At 32.1% G+C, this 15,248-nt stretch overlaps 4 protein-coding genes across 4 annotated transcripts; all 4 read right to left on the minus strand.

The window, feature by feature from the left end:
• Window positions 1-848: 848 nt before the first annotated feature.
• On the minus strand, window positions 849-2,485 carry LOC111317534 (lignin-forming anionic peroxidase-like). Its single transcript, XM_022919966.2, has 4 exons — window positions 2,177-2,485; window positions 1,861-2,052; window positions 1,565-1,730; window positions 849-1,463 (listed from the first exon to the last, which is right to left on the minus strand). Exons 1-4 carry the CDS (start codon window positions 2,387-2,389, stop codon window positions 1,069-1,071), a joined length of 966 nt encoding a protein of 321 aa, XP_022775701.2. The 5' UTR covers window positions 2,390-2,485; the 3' UTR covers window positions 849-1,068.
• Window positions 2,486-5,227: 2,742 nt separating this feature from the next.
• On the minus strand, window positions 5,228-6,790 carry LOC111317535 (lignin-forming anionic peroxidase-like). Its single transcript, XM_022919968.2, has 4 exons — window positions 6,478-6,790; window positions 6,169-6,360; window positions 5,904-6,069; window positions 5,228-5,812 (listed from the first exon to the last, which is right to left on the minus strand). Exons 1-4 carry the CDS (start codon window positions 6,709-6,711, stop codon window positions 5,418-5,420), a joined length of 987 nt encoding a protein of 328 aa, XP_022775703.2. The 5' UTR covers window positions 6,712-6,790; the 3' UTR covers window positions 5,228-5,417.
• A 3,469-nt stretch (window positions 6,791-10,259) lies between these two features.
• On the minus strand, window positions 10,260-11,326 carry LOC111317536 (defensin Ec-AMP-D2-like). The gene is made up of 2 exons (XM_022919969.2): window positions 11,167-11,326; window positions 10,260-10,661 (listed from the first exon to the last, which is right to left on the minus strand). Exons 1-2 carry the CDS (start codon window positions 11,228-11,230, stop codon window positions 10,492-10,494), a joined length of 234 nt encoding a protein of 77 aa, XP_022775704.2. The 5' UTR covers window positions 11,231-11,326; the 3' UTR covers window positions 10,260-10,491.
• Window positions 11,327-12,748: 1,422 nt separating this feature from the next.
• LOC111317537 (uncharacterized) lies at window positions 12,749-14,961 on the minus strand. The gene is made up of 2 exons (XM_022919970.2): window positions 14,125-14,961; window positions 12,749-13,240 (listed from the first exon to the last, which is right to left on the minus strand). The coding sequence occupies exons 1-2, from the start codon at window positions 14,765-14,767 to the stop codon at window positions 12,930-12,932; spliced, it is 954 nt and encodes a 317-aa protein (XP_022775705.2). The 5' UTR covers window positions 14,768-14,961; the 3' UTR covers window positions 12,749-12,929.
• Between the last annotated feature and the right edge of the window lie 287 nt (window positions 14,962-15,248).

Consider the following 15,248-nt stretch of genomic DNA (forward strand, 5'->3'; position numbering starts at 1 on the left):
ACATTTTTTATTTAAAATCATCAAAATTTAAACTTTAATCAGAGTTTAATGTTTTACCAATAAACTGCTCATATGTTAGCCTAAAATAATAATCTTTACGTTAGTATCATATGGAGGCATTTATTTTTAAACTTAATCTTAGAGTTAAATGAAAGAATATAAGTATCTAACCATTCAATAATAATAAGAATTATTATTATTAGTTCAGGTAGGACCAAGTCATCTTAGACTTGAATACATTGCCTAAAATGGGCCGCGCATATATATTGGCTTAATTTAGTTGGGTTGCCCGACCTATCCATCAGAAGGGAAAAAGAAAACAATTATTCCTTATTTTCATATATTGTTGTGGAATTTCCTCTCAATCACCGCCCATATGTAGTTGTAAACTTTTAATTAATAAAATTGAACCCTTGTAAATATCTATAATATTCCCGATATCTTTTGCTTTCTTATGATGTTCTGATTACTACCTTTCCTTTTCCTTTGTTTGCATAATGTCAACCTACTTTACGCCTCAGTACTATTGATTATTGCTTCATTTGGATCATTGGCTGCGTAATGAAAGAGATTTATATAGCGCTGTAAGCTTCGTGTCCAAATAAGCGTATGCACCCAAATCAAGAATCGGGATCATAACAAGGTCATATGTTGGACGACTAGAGTAACTAGTATGAGCTAGAAGTTAATTATTGTCTGCATGACTAATTCATTACGCGTTAACTGTTTGAAAAATTCCTTGTCATCATATACGTTAGAGCGAGCAGAGAATTGTAATTAATACGCTTCATTACGTTGTAAGAAGCGAAAAATGCTTAGTTCAGGGAGATAATGCTAGTGTCTCAGGATACGGAAATTAATTCAGATATTGTTTATTGATCACATGCGACGCAGTACAACTATGGAGGCAGGAAAGAAAGCATTATAACTACTTTACACTTGAAAGAATAAGAGAAGACTCAAAAAGAGAGAAATAAACATAAGACAAAAAAGATCTCCAATTTAGGGAGATAATCAGGTGAACTTCAATATTATTGTAGCAGTTTTGGTTTTCAGATGCATATTCATCTAGTTGACAGCGCTACAAATCCTCCTTATTATCCCAGCTGAACCTGTTAGAGGTTCGATATCTCCCATTTTGATCATGGCAGATGCGAAATCAGAGCTGAAAGTTGAAGGATTCCTGCTATACTCGTTGACAATGCTATCTGTGGATCCACCGCTAAACAGGACCTGATCCGACTGGAGAAGACCTTTCTTTTGCAACAGGTTCTTGAAGTAGTTGTTGTCAAAGGAATTAGGAGTCACCAGATCAAGTGGTGCCAAATTTCCATTACCATTGGGAGAAGTAGCCGGACAATTGCGTCTACGTGTGCTAGCAAATCCAGCATCGATGTCACTTGCATTGTTGTATATCCTATCCCGGAATGTAACACATTGAGCTTGTCCTATTGTATGAGAACCTGAACATGAATGGTTTAAGTTAAGCTCAATTATCAGTGATTGTTTGCAAGGAAAATGAAGTGTTTTTTAAATTTTGTTGAAAAATAACTTGTGCACAAACCTGACAAAGCAACCATGTCTCTTTCATTAAGGCCCTTGCTTCCAAAGAGACGAATAAGGTTTTGAAGGCTGTCTGAGAAACGAGGAAGTTGACTGCTAGCCAGACTTGCGCTAGCAGTGGTAGAATCTCTCCTTCCAAGCTTCACTTTCCAAGATGGGCCACCTACCTGATAAGTTGTTTCAAGAGAATTTAATCATTTTGAATATTTATTAAATATAGGGAAGTAGAGTTCACAATTAGTGAGATATCTATAAATCTCAGAAGGTAGGTTTTATGTCTATTCAGCGATGACTCACGTATTCAGATGCATCCCTGGCTGCAACTGCTAGGATGTCTGCACAAGATACAACTCCAGGACATACGTTCTCCACAGCAGATTTTGCCTGATCAATGACTTCAAAACCTCTTACAGAGTTGTCGTTTTGAGTTACAAACTTTTCACTTGTGATTGAAGGGGAATTGTCTAGTAAGATTGAGGCATCACAACCCTGATTAAAGGCATACAAGAGACTCCATTAAATAATTGAAAACCATGCATATATTTAATAATATGGAATTTAAACAACATTATAATTTGTTTAATATAGGTATATACACATGCTAAACATGTACCTGAACAAAGCAATCATGGAAATGAAGGCGGATTAGAGATGCAGCCATTCTACGTTCTCGTGCGATGGCGGATCTGATGGATGTGCGAATAGTGCGAAGTGCGTTTGGGCATGTGTTAGCATAAAATGTAGGAGAAAGCTGCGCCTGGCATGCGCTGCAGCTCAAAAGCAGCAGCATCACCATAGTAGCAGCTCTAACCACAGCTGTTACCATTTTTCTATTCACTCAAGAAAACGAAAGCTAGCTAATTAGTTCAAAAAGAGGCAGAGTTAATACACAACTTAGATAGAGAAAATGAGAAGAAAGGCTGATGACAAATGGAGCTTGCGGTTCACTTCTATATATAGAGTTTTTTCTTTGAAGGGTTAGAGTTTGTCTTGGTCACTGGTTTCTGCTATACTTCGGCGGTAACGAATTTTCAATTTTGGAGTGGCGCTGACATATGACGAATATGACCCTTTCGTATTTGGCTTGCATGGCGTTACAGTTGGACGAGAAAAGTTTCTTTAAGATTATCGTTATAATAATCAAATGTAATAAAAGTCGTTATTGGTGTTCGGTCAGCAATTTTGGCTTTGTACTACTCAATTGTAATCTCAAAAATGGTCAACCAATGAACTTTTAGCCACTTTTTCATCCAGGCATCTTTGTAAAAGAGATTTGCCTGGCCTAGCCTTGCTCTCCGTCTGGTGTTGGCAGCCCACGTTTCTCTTAAAGATGGCATCCTAAGTGTTGAAAACTATGAAGATGCTAATAAATTTTGATAAGTAAAAGGGAAAGGAATATACAGCAGTTTACTTGTGTTGGCCAAACTCTGTAGTGAAGTACTGAACTTGATGTCTTTTTTAAGGTTTTAGTGGAAATAACACGACTCTTGCTTGTTTTCATCCTTTTTATCAGTCAAATTCTTCACGAGTTTTTGGTACATTTCAAGGAGTTATTAAATAGGTTACTCGCAGCACATTAACTATAAGCTCAATCCATAGTTACATAAGTTGTCAAAATTTTATTATATTTTTACAAAAAATTATCAAATAATCTAGTTTTTAGATTTCACAAGGTTACCAAAATTACACATTTCTATTAGGTCATATTGAAAAAAGGTAGATAAATGTTGTAAAATTTTAAAAAAAAAAAAAAACTTTACTAATAGTATATCAATAAATTTTTTTATATTTGAAATAGTCAAAAATTAAACTTTGATTATTAAAATTAAAAATTAAATATTTTATTAAAGTCCATCACATTAATTACAAGCTCAATCCATCAAGTTACGTAAGTTATCCTTAACATTATTTCATTTTCTGTTGGTCTTTATAATTAATTTTCTTGGTGTAAATTCAATGTGCCATTCCCTTAATTTCTTCAATAATCGAGCTAAGTTTTCTTATAAAAGTCCTACTAAAATAATTAATTTAGAACAGTTTATACGGAAGGGTAGTGACCCTTTCACCTTTTAGGAGTTAGGACTTGGTGTGCTTATCCCCTTTTGCAAAATCGTCCCCACAATTTAAGAAGATGCCGCGGTTTCTCCACTTTCTTCTTGTACCGTGTTGCGTCAAAGATTTGAGACCAAGCCTCTAGGTTGCACCCACGCATACTGTTTGGGTACGTAGGTCGGGTTAGGTTGGGGTTCGGTAGTTTTGGATTGGGGCATGAATTGAAATGAAATGAAATGTTGGGTTTTATTCCCATTCCGATCATTTTAAATTTTAAGTCATTTTTTATTTCGATTTTCATTCTATTTTCAGGCTTTATCTCTCCAATTAGTTTGTTTATGTGACAGTTACACGCTCAAAGCTTAGAGGACTTCTATTCAGATTTGAATATAAAATTGGGAAAATTTTCTAATAAAAAAACAATGCTTCGATGATAAATTTTTTATTTCTACAATTCTGGTAATTGATTTAAAAAAAAAAAAAAAACTTCAAAATTTGTGTAGTTTTAGGTCATTTTTATAAGGATTTATATACTATTTACATTTTTTAATCAAATTAAAATTTTAATAGAATTTATATGAAATTTTGTTTGGTATTTCAGCTTTCAATCAATGTCAAGTTCTAAATTGTTGGTTTTTAAAATTAAATTAAGTTAGAAACGATCTTGAATTTATTTTGCTTGCTCTAGCTCTCTAGTAATGTACCCTCGTCATCTAATAACTTTCAAATTAATACCATTAATTACCAAAAGAGTAATGGAAATTTCTTTACAAAAGCTTCATTTTTTTATAAAAAAGATCATAGTTTAAAAATAAATAAATAAATTATAACTATTAAGATTTAAACTTATTAAATATCACTTAAAAAAATTTATATAAAATAATTCAATTAAACAAAAGTTTTTCTCCAAAATAAAAAGGGTATGTGCAAAATATATAGACAATAATGTCTCAATATACAGCAATATACACGAAGAGTTATTTTATTCAATTAAACCAACTATATATACATATATATATATATATATTACCAGGGTGAGGAAGAAAACCATTACAAAGAACTTTACACTTGAATGAATAAAAAGAGAAATGAAACAAACATGATCAACAATTGATCAGATAGATCACACAAGAGCAGAAGCATCAAACTAATTAACACAGGTGCAAATCCTCCTTATTACTATCCCAGCTGAACCTGTTAGAGGTTCAATATCTCCCATTTTGTTCATGGCAGTAGCAAAAGCAGACTTGAAAGTGAAAGGATTCCTACTATATATGTTATCTGTGGATCAGGTTCTTGAAATAGTATTTGCTGTCAAAGGAATTGGGCGTTACCATCTATAATTTACTTGAAATGACGTTAATTTGAGGTCGTCGTCTAAATCACTATTTTCTGCGATGTTGTGCTAGCAATGTTCAATTCTGGAGCCGCAGACATTATTATCTTCTCTTTATAATCATCAGATTATGACCCATTCGCAATTGGCTTTCATGGATTAAAAAAGTACTTTGACTTTGAAATTCCGAACTTTTAAATAACGTTATTATACACAAAGGTCAGAGATTAACTTTTCACTGACTTTGGCGTTTTCTATATAATTGGGGACGAAAAATTTGCTGGTAATAATATAACAAGTAAACTGTTATTATTCAGTTGATCAAAAAATAATTTACTTATAGGACAGTACACAAATAAACAAAAAATTGGCTACTACTTTACAGTTGAAATAATTAAAGGAATAAATAAATAATTAAAAGAAAAAAAAGGAAACAATCAACCAAACAAAGGTGCAGATGCATCAACTAGTTGACAGCACTACAAATCCTCCTTATTATCCCAGCAGAACCTGTTAGAGGTTCAATGTCTCCCATTTTGATCATGGCAGTTGCAAAATCAGACTTGAAAGTAGAAGGGTTTCTGCTGTATTCTGAGACTATGTTATCTGTAGATCCACCGCTAAAAAGGACTTGATCTGACTCCAAAAGACCCTTCTTTTGCATTAGGTTCTTGAAGTAGTTGTTGTCAAAGGAATTGGGCGTAACCAGATCAAGTGCTGCCAAATTGCCATCGCCATTGCCAAAAGTGGCTGGGCAACGGCGCCTGCGTGTGCTAGCAAATCCAGCATCGATGTCACTTGCATTGTTGTATATCCTGTTCCTGAATGTAACGCATTGAGCTTGTCCTATGGTATGGGAACCTGCAAAATGGATAAGCGCTCATTGGTCAATGACAAGGAAAATGAAGTCTGATCAGAGGATTTCTTAATTTTAAATAATCTCTTCACAAACCTGACAAAGCAACCATGTCTCTTGCACTAAGCCCCTTGCTTCCAAAGAGATCGATAAGGCTTCGAAGGCTGGCTGTGAAAAGAGGAAGTTGACTGGCAGCCAAACTTACGCTTGCAGTGGTAGAATCTCTTCTCCCAAGCTTCACTGTCCAAGATGGGCCACCTACCTGAATGTTTCAAGAGAGTTAGTTAAAAGGGTGAATTATTCAATAAATATGGGGAACTAGATGACAAGTTAAGGAAGATTTTGGTGTTCAGCTACTCACGTATTCGGATGCATCCCTGGCTGCAACTGCAAGAATGTCTGCACAAGATACAACTCCAGGACATATCTTCTCCACATCAGATTTTGCCTTGTCAATGACTTCGTAACCTCTTGCAGAGTCTTTATTTTGCAGTGCATTCTTTTCACTTTTGATTAAGGGGGCATCGTCTAGTAAGATTGAGGCATCACATCCCTATAAACCCCTCCGGAGAGAATTCATTAAGATCATCTCGTGCATAGATATGTTGTTGGTATAGATATCTAGGTGTAATTACAAAATTAAAACGACAATGAATTGTTGCAAAATTACCTGAACAAAGCAATCATGGAAATGAAGGCGAATTAGAGATGCAGCCATTCTACGCTCTCTTGCAATGGCGGTTCTGATGGCCGTGCGAATGGTACTCAGTGCATTGGGGCATTTATTTTCATAAAATGTAGAAGAAAGCTGTGCTTGGCATGCACTGCTAAAAAGCAACACCATCACCACAACAGCAGCTGTACTTGCTAACAATGACAAAGAATTTCTAACCATCGTTGCCATTTTTTATGTTCTTTCACGTAAAATATGCTTTGATTTGCTAACAAGCAGGGTTGAGAAAATGAGAAGAAAGGATACGATGAGTGAGAGCATGTTCAAATTCTTCAATTTATAGGGCAGTTTACAATGGTTGGTGTTCGTCTGGGTCACTATTTTCCGCGATAGCGCGTTGCCAAATGCCAATGTTCAATTTTTGGAGCCGCCGACATTATTATTATATAATAATAAATTCTCCCAAGCCAGCTACGACCCATTCTCATTTTGCCTGCTTGGATTCGAGTAAACAAAGTTTGACTTTGAAATTCCGAATATTTAAGCGCGATTCTACTCATAAAACAGTGAGGCTGCCATTAAATTTATGAAATGCTTTGGCCTTCTCTATATAATTGAGAGTTTATTTGTCCCGAACAAAGAACAAAGTAAATAATACTATACTATACGGTATGTCAAATGGCTTTTTCGAACTACTTATGGACCCACGGGCATCCATTGAAATTGTAGTTGCGTCTATTACTGGCGTTGGTGATAACAGGATAGTTGCCAATGATCGAAACATGACTATTTTACCAAATCCAACAATTTTTTTTAATGGTAAATGAAAATATTTATTAAATTTTTTTGACGGCAGCGAGACATATTCTCATCACGTTGTAATATTATTTTATAATTAAATAATTTAAATTTCTAAAAATTCAATTATAAAATATAACTGCGACATCATAAAATTTTTTCTCGTCATGTCAAAACAACTCTAAATATATAATAAAAAAATTAGAATAAATTAAAAATGAATTCAAATCATTTTCAATTTTGCATCATCTAAATTTTGGTCATTTCAAGTTGAATCAACGTCTCAGATCAGATTTGTTTAGATCTAAGTTTTCTTGAGTTGTTTTAGGAGATCATATCAAATTTTAGTAAGTTTTTTTGTCATTTCAAGATTAGATTTTTGTTAGGTAAAAGTTATTAACAATAATTATTATTTAAAAAATTTTAATATAGTAGTATAAAATATTATATTTCAACAAATTAAAAATTATTTTATCGACTTTAAGTAAATTATTAAATTTTACAAACAAAAATAATAGAAATGATCTATACTCTTTAAAATATATTAAAAAATAAATAAAAATTACATCAAATTCTTAATCTCACTGATAAAATTAAAAATTTTACTTATAATGGATTAAAAAACCGTACTCAATTTTCAAAGCATTCAACCAAAAAATATTAGATTTAATCCTTTTAAAAAGGGAAGCCCTAAAGGGGATGGTTAACTTTTGACTTGGAGGCACATGGAATACTTCGCATATGGGCCATCTTTAAAAACGGGAGCTCTAAAGGCAATGGTTAGCTTTTGACTTGGGGGCACAAGGAATACTTGGCATATGCGCCATCTTTAAAAACGGGAGCCCTAAAGGCAATGGTTAGCTTTTGACTTGGGGGCACAAGGAATACTTGGCATATGCGCCATCTTTTGACGGTGATAAATATAATCCTTGTCACGCGAGGATATGCATTTTTAGCCAACTTTAACTTTTTTTTATTTTTTATTTTGCTAAAATCAACTTTAGAAGAGTATTTAATATAGGATGATATGTTTAAAATTTATGATAATCTATATTCAACAATTATATCACTTTATTTTATAATAATTTACAAATTTTAATGACAGTAATCTTAAATCACTAAGATTATTATCTTTATGAGTGATCTAATTATCTATATAAAGGATAAAAAAATTTTATCAAAAGTAATTTTGAATATTATTTTTGAGTAATTTATCCTCACAAAAAATATTATTAACATTATCTTAAGAAGCTGACTATTAAATTTTTAAAAAACTAATTTTTTAATCATTTATTTAAAAAATGTTTTTTGTATAAATTTATATTGATTAGAAAAAGATAATGAATTTATTTCTTTTTTTAAATGATTTTTATTATCTTTATTATTATCTTTATGAGTGATCTAATTATCTATATAAAGGATAAAAAAAATTTATCAAAAGTAATTTTGAATATTATTTTTGAGTAATTTATCCTCACAAAAAATATTATTAACATTATCTTAAGAAGCTGACTATTAAATTTTTAAAAAACTAATTTTTTAATCATTTATTTAAAAAAATGTTTTATTTATAAATTTATATTGATTAGAAAAAGATAATGAATTTATTTCTTTTTTTAAATGATTTTTATTAAAATTGATTTATATTTTGTTATTTTCTATAAAATAAAGTTTAATTATTTTATAAATTATTGATTTAATAAGTATTAAATATTTTACTTTTTTAAAGATTATTTTAGATATTTTATATTATATGATTTATTTTTTCACATAATACCAAATACAATAATTTAAAAATAACAATAATTTATAATATTATATCAAATATTGTAATTAAAATCATTGGTGATCAAATTACTTTGTAATCTTATTATTATGGTAATTAAACCACTGTGGTAATCTTGAAAATGAATTAACATTAGTTTTATTACCTATTTTTTTATTTGGTAGAATCTCAATATTTAGCTAGCTATTCCCATGTACTCCTTTTTACCAAAGTGACAATGGAAAAAAAAATTAATTAATCTTTTTGTTTAATTGTATTTGTATCCCTTTTTTTTTATTAAACGAGTTTTTATCATTGTTTTTTGAAATATAAAATCAAAATTTCAAAAAATATGTTTTGAAAATTTTAAATTTACAATTTTCAAATCCTATTTTCATGAGTGTCATTACTCAATACTTTGACAATGATGGTAAGGTCCGTAAAATCTAAAAATTTCATAATTTTCAGTTTCCTTCTTATTTCTAAGCATAGAAGAAAAAACACGATTTACATTTTTACATTAAGTTATCAATTTTAAAATCAAAATTGATTGTTTTTTAAATTTTTATAAAGAAAAGTTAAATTCATCCCTTTAAAGTATTTAAATAATACTTATTTATTATGAATTAATAATTTAGTGATTATAATTGATTCACGTCAAGATTGTAACTTTGAAATTTAGAACTCTACAAATGAAAGAAAGCTTTTCGTTAGAGTGGGGGCATTAACAAAAAGGAGAGGACGGCTATGCTCACTTTTTCAGTTTTCTTAGTCTAAAAGGAATAATTTGTTAAACATTTAAAAATCTAAATTGCCACCAATATTCCAGCTGTATACTCAATGGTGTTTTTTTCTTGAGTATGCAGCCTTTTTTACAATAAAATTTAGAGTCAGTGAAGGCTTCTTTATTTTAATATTAAGGTAGATTGCATATTTAATAAAGTTTTAAGTTAAATATTCAAACCTAATATTCTATTAGAAGATATGCAGCTTTGAGTATTATGATTTTCATCAATTTTCAAGAAAATCTTAGCCAAATTAACAAGAAACATAGCCACGCCTGCGTTATATCCTAGAGTTTCAAATACACCAGGCGGCCTGATTATTATGATTTCATTATTGAATAATGGCAAAGATAAGCTTGAAAAATATCCGTCCAAATGTGAGACAATAAATTTTTATTTCCTTTAAATTCAGATTCAGAAAAATGAAAGAGTAAGAGAATTACGTTGACTTCATTTTTTATAAGGAAAAGAAAATAATTATTTCATGCGACATAATTAAACATTACAGAGACAGAAACTGATACATGTATAAAAAAGATTTCTTCCTACACAATATGTCGGTCGGAGATATCTTATTCTTTCAATTCCCAAGCAGGCAAGCACACACAAAAAAGGGACTTCAAGGACAATAAAACAATAGAGTATTGATGATCATAAATATGGTTAACAGTGTTTAGTGCAGAAGCATCGGCGACGAAAGCCTCGGCAATGTCCTCCGTGGAAACCCTCCGTCTGACAAACGGCAGCACAGTTACTCTTCCTCAAGCACGTACCCTTGAAGCGATGGCTCTGAGACTCGCATGTTCTACCCTCCGCTGGCATAGGCCCTATCTCTGCTTTGACACAGTCGCATAACAAAAGCATGCAAAACCCTTACTTTACTACTTTGCAAATTGCAATGCATAACAACGATACGGAATATTTCGATCAAATTGTTTCTGTGAAGTAAGCTAAAAATTGAAAACTTTTAGTGCAGGAATCAATAAAGCACACAGAAATGTGTTTTATCATCGATCCAACCCATTGAAACTACAGGTTACTCAATTTTAAACGCATAGAAATGAGGCCACAGCCCACGGGCATCCCTTGGCTATCTGGTTAGTTTCATACCAAGTTAAAAACGATCGTGCCTATGTTACTTGGGTGAGTGATTGAGAGTATGTCTGATACATATATACTTTCGACACAGTACGTTCAACTTTTCCTACTAGTTCTTTACATTTGAAAATTCTTGTTCGCATGTCCATGTTCATGTCCATGTCCGTAGAAATGTGTGATCAAATATGAATACTTTATGAAAAACGAAGAAATTAAAAAGGATAAAAGAAAAAAAAAAACCTGTTGCCACAAGAAGCAGCAGAAGAACGAAAGCAGCTGAAAATACACGAATGGACGGCTCCATGAATTGAACACAATTGACAGAGCGAGAGACAGTTATTAGTTTTGGATGTGAGGAAAGCAAAGCATTGCGAGGCCTTTATGTAGGGGTTTAGAGTGGAGCAGTACTCGAAAAAAGGGACGAACTCACATGTTGTTTCCAGAGTGATCGATGGAGAAAAAGGGGAAAAAGCAAAAAAAAAGGAGATCTCAGATCAGATTCCATCCTTTTGCATCAGAACTACTCAGCCCGCACTATCCCTATATGCATATTTTTTTCGCTTCTTCTAATTTAATTTGGCAACATTTTAATTGATTTACTCCCTTCTAACTTCCAGAAATGTACATGGGTCGGGTTAAATCCAATTAACATTTCTAAATTCTAAATTTGAACTCTGCCAGGCCCTTTTGTTTTATATTCACTATTAAAATATTAAGAATTATATATTAACATTTTATTATTTTAAATAGATTCTAAATTAAAATTAAATAAAAATATATTATTTATTAATCTAATAATGTCCTCCAGCTTTGTGGGTAGCTCAGCCCATGGACATTTCCATTTTTTTTTATATCTATCAACCCTTGGTTCATCATTTCTATGTATATTTCCTTGTAATTAAAGAGAAAATTTGATGAGATTCGAAGATTTTTCTTTGGGGAAAAGAAAATAGCAAAAGTAAATTGGTTAAGAATTTGTTGTTCTAAGAAGGCTGGAAGACTTGGGATTACTGATAATTCAATCAAAATATTTTGCTCTTCTTATTAAATGATAGATTTGGTAATTTAAAATATAATATGAAAATAATACCAATAAAAAATACAAAAATAAAATAATTTAAAATTTTAATTAAATCATAAATAGATTCAATAAAATAAAATTATATATTTCATATTTTCGTATCGATACAAATTATGATACGTAATTTTTATATAAAATATGATATGAATATATAAATTATCAATATTTTATACTTTATAAATATACAAATTATTAAGCCTACTAAATGCTAACTTTTTAAAATATGATAATGGAACCTCGAATTTTTAAAATATTTAAAATTAAAATATGCTTATCCATAATCGAAGATGCTAACTCGTAAGCCCATTTTGGTTAAGACCCAAAAGATAACATATCACATAGATGAGTACATGGAGCTAGCCCATAGCCGACCAGAATGTGCCTACCCAACGATATATTTGGCACATAAATACGTGAATAGTAGATAGAAGGCCACAGCCTCATGCAGCAATATTAGATCGAAAACCTAACTCAAACTCTATCTTTCTCTCTCTCATTTCAGTTGTATACACTGTAGCAGTCATTAATGGCAGGAAAAAGCAAAGTAGGAACATAAATTTTTATTCAGAAAAGAAAAACAAATAATTATAGTACCCACAAGCACTTAGAAAAGAAGCATATAAAAATTACAGTGCATGCCATGATTTTCAAAATTAAATACGCTCTCTCCAATAAAGTAACGTTATAGTAATAATTAATTAAAAACCTAGCTAGAATTAACGAATAAAAATAGTTAATAAATCACAAAATATAATTTTTTCCAGTACTAGCTACTAAATCAGTGTGCCAATATTATATTTATATATCAAGAAAAGAATTGAGCAGAGTCTAAAAATAATTAATTGAGTACGTAAAATTTTACTAGTAATAAAGTTCGACTTTGAGATTTTAAACCCCGAAGCCGATTCCAGTTCCACATATTTCACGTTTGATCATAATGAGTGGCAATAAGGGACTGAATTGCACCAGATAAGTTGGTCATGGCAGCAACAAGATCATTAATTCCTTTCTGGTTCACTTCGTTTCGAGTTTCTTCAACTTGAAGTCGACGTTGTTCAAGTTCCATCACTTCTTGGTGTCGTTTCTCTTTCTTCTCCTCGCAGCTTTTAAGGGTTTGGGCCAAAACTGAAGCACTACGCATTATGCTTGAACCAAGTTTCCTAACTTTTTTTCGTTTGGTCTCTGAATCCAGATTTTCAGTACTCGATTCTGTCTCTAAAGAATCCGACTCTTCTATTAATGCACAGTGTAAACGAGAATGACATAATTAGGCATCGCTTTTCATCAACTCATTGCTAGCTAATAGTTTTTTCAAGGAAAATCATTAAAAAAATTACAAATTTAATTCAATTCATTTGTATAGTCCATCTTAAAAGATATGATATATATATTTTTTGTGACAATGAAGGAAAGATCAATAAATGGGTACCCTGAGGTCTTAAAGGTTTCTGCAAATGATGGGCCAGCATCTGCAGAAACTCATGACCGTAATATAATGCCACAAGCTTTGGTCCACCCCCAAACTAAAAAAAAAAAGGGTAACATGGCCTAGAAATTAAGAGTGCACTTAATTTTCCCTTCAAATAAGTAATTAACTCATCTAAAAGTTAGAGAAAATGAATCCCAAAAACAAAAAGGTTTGGGTCTATGCCGTTAGGATGATTTCCCATCCTATAAATCTATGGCAGCTCTCTGTTTAAGTGCCCAAAATCACCCTACAATCATGAATGCAGCCCTCAAACACTGGCGTGCATGATTGCTTTGGTCTTTGGTCTCACACATCCCATTCTATACATTATTACCAGGTAAAAACCCATGTGACGGTTAATATTAAAAACGTATGAGAATCCAACGGTTATTACTTTAAGCTCAAATAAAGACTATACAATTGAATGTAACTTATGAAAAGAATGGGGTCCCTAATAAATGAAAAGGAGCAGAGTTTTCAACCCTGCAAGTTTGACCAAATATAAAATATGACTATAATAAATATAATCGCTGAAAGACAAAAAAAATGAAAAAGTTTCTCATTTGTGACTCTGACACGTTACTACTACTATGCTACATCCCAAGCCCAAGCACTGCAAAACTACAAAATAAAAATTCAAATACAGTACCTGGAATTGTTACCGGAGCTTCAATCTCCGGTGCCTGTTGATCTGTTCTGACAGGTAGTTGCTCTGATGATTGAGAAACCGAAGGTTGCTGAGGTTGTTGTTGTTGTTGCTGCTGCTGCTGTTGTTGTTGTTGTTGTTGTTGATGTTGGTGGGTGTTGTATTTTGTTTGAAGGACGTCGTTAAGGGCTTCGAAGACTTCAAGAGACATGTTTGTAGGCAAGTTATGGAGCTTACGTTGGTTTCTTTCCATGGACCAGTAAGAGGGGAGGTGATGATCAGAGGGTTGGGATTGGGATGATTGGTACTGCCGGACCTTTTTGTAGTCACGGAGGAGGTTATCCCACTTGTCGTTACATTGGTTTTGGCTACGGCAACAGCCATGATCCCAGCAATAGTTTTCGACCCATTTCCACCTTAGTTCTCCAGGTTTTGAAGGTGAGCTTGTAGAAGGTTTGGCACGGCGTTCATCGTCTAGTCTTTTGGCTGTGATGAGGGTTAGAGTTTCTTGGATTGTCCAGTTTCCTTTGCGGTACTCACGGTTGTTTGTTGTAGTGAGGGTGGTTGTTGCCGTGATGTACGGTGGTTGATGGTGGAGGTTTGAAGGTAAGGGTGATGTTGGTGGTGGTGGTGGAGGGTTGGACATGGTTTAAGCATGAGAGGTGGGGAAGGGGAAATGTGTAAGTAGAGTTTGGGTGGCTTTGTTGGTTTGTGATACAGAGAGGGGGCAATTTTTTTAGTTTTTTATTTTTATTTTTTTGCTTTAGAGTATTTTAAAATGAAAATTGTCTGTTTTTTAATTTAAAATAAATAAAAATTTTAGTATGGAAAAAAAATTAATTCTTTAATAATTCAATATAGTTTAATTAAAATCATAGAGGTGATGCTCGGTATTTAATTCATGGGAAAGTTATAATTCAATTTTAAACATAAACAAATTGTTCAATATTTAAACTAAGAATCACGTCACAATTTTCTTTTGCCTTCAAATCATCAAACTTTAAAACTTGATTGAAATTTATTAAGCTTCTAGCTAGCTGCTAAACATTAAAATTGATCCTAAAAAAATCCAAACATATAAGGAAAAAAAATGAGAAGAATTGATTATTAATGATAGAAAAACTTAT

The sequence above is a fragment of the Durio zibethinus genome, chromosome 2 (assembly GCF_047325235.1).
Source record: "Durio zibethinus cultivar Kanyao isolate XHJ-2024 chromosome 2, ASM4732523v1, whole genome shotgun sequence".
Taxonomy (NCBI): domain Eukaryota; kingdom Viridiplantae; phylum Streptophyta; class Magnoliopsida; order Malvales; family Malvaceae; genus Durio; species Durio zibethinus.

Coding starts and splice junctions, on each gene's coding strand:
- LOC111317537 (XM_022919970.2), bottom strand. CDS start 14,767: ATGTCCAACCCTCCACCACCACCACCAACATCACCCTTACCTTCAAAC. Junction 13,241..14,124: donor AGCTCCGGTAACAATTCCAG/GTACTGTATTTG, acceptor GTGCATTAATAG/AAGAGTCGGATTCTTTAGAG.
- LOC111317534 (XM_022919966.2), bottom strand. CDS start 2,389: ATGGTAACAGCTGTGGTTAGAGCTGCTACTATGGTGATGCTGCTGCTT. Junction 2,053..2,176: donor TCCATGATTGCTTTGTTCAG/GTACATGTTTAG, acceptor GCCTTTAATCAG/GGTTGTGATGCCTCAATCTT. Junction 1,731..1,860: donor CCAGGGATGCATCTGAATAC/GTGAGTCATCGC, acceptor ACAACTTATCAG/GTAGGTGGCCCATCTTGGAA.
- LOC111317535 (XM_022919968.2), bottom strand. CDS start 6,711: ATGGCAACGATGGTTAGAAATTCTTTGTCATTGTTAGCAAGTACAGCT. Junction 6,070..6,168: donor CCAGGGATGCATCCGAATAC/GTGAGTAGCTGA, acceptor TGAAACATTCAG/GTAGGTGGCCCATCTTGGAC. Junction 5,813..5,903: donor AGACATGGTTGCTTTGTCAG/GTTTGTGAAGAG, acceptor TCCATTTTGCAG/GTTCCCATACCATAGGACAA.
- LOC111317536 (XM_022919969.2), bottom strand. CDS start 11,230: ATGGAGCCGTCCATTCGTGTATTTTCAGCTGCTTTCGTTCTTCTGCTG. Junction 10,662..11,166: donor GCTGCTTCTTGTGGCAACAG/GTTTTTTTTTTT, acceptor GTGTCAAAGCAG/AGATAGGGCCTATGCCAGCG.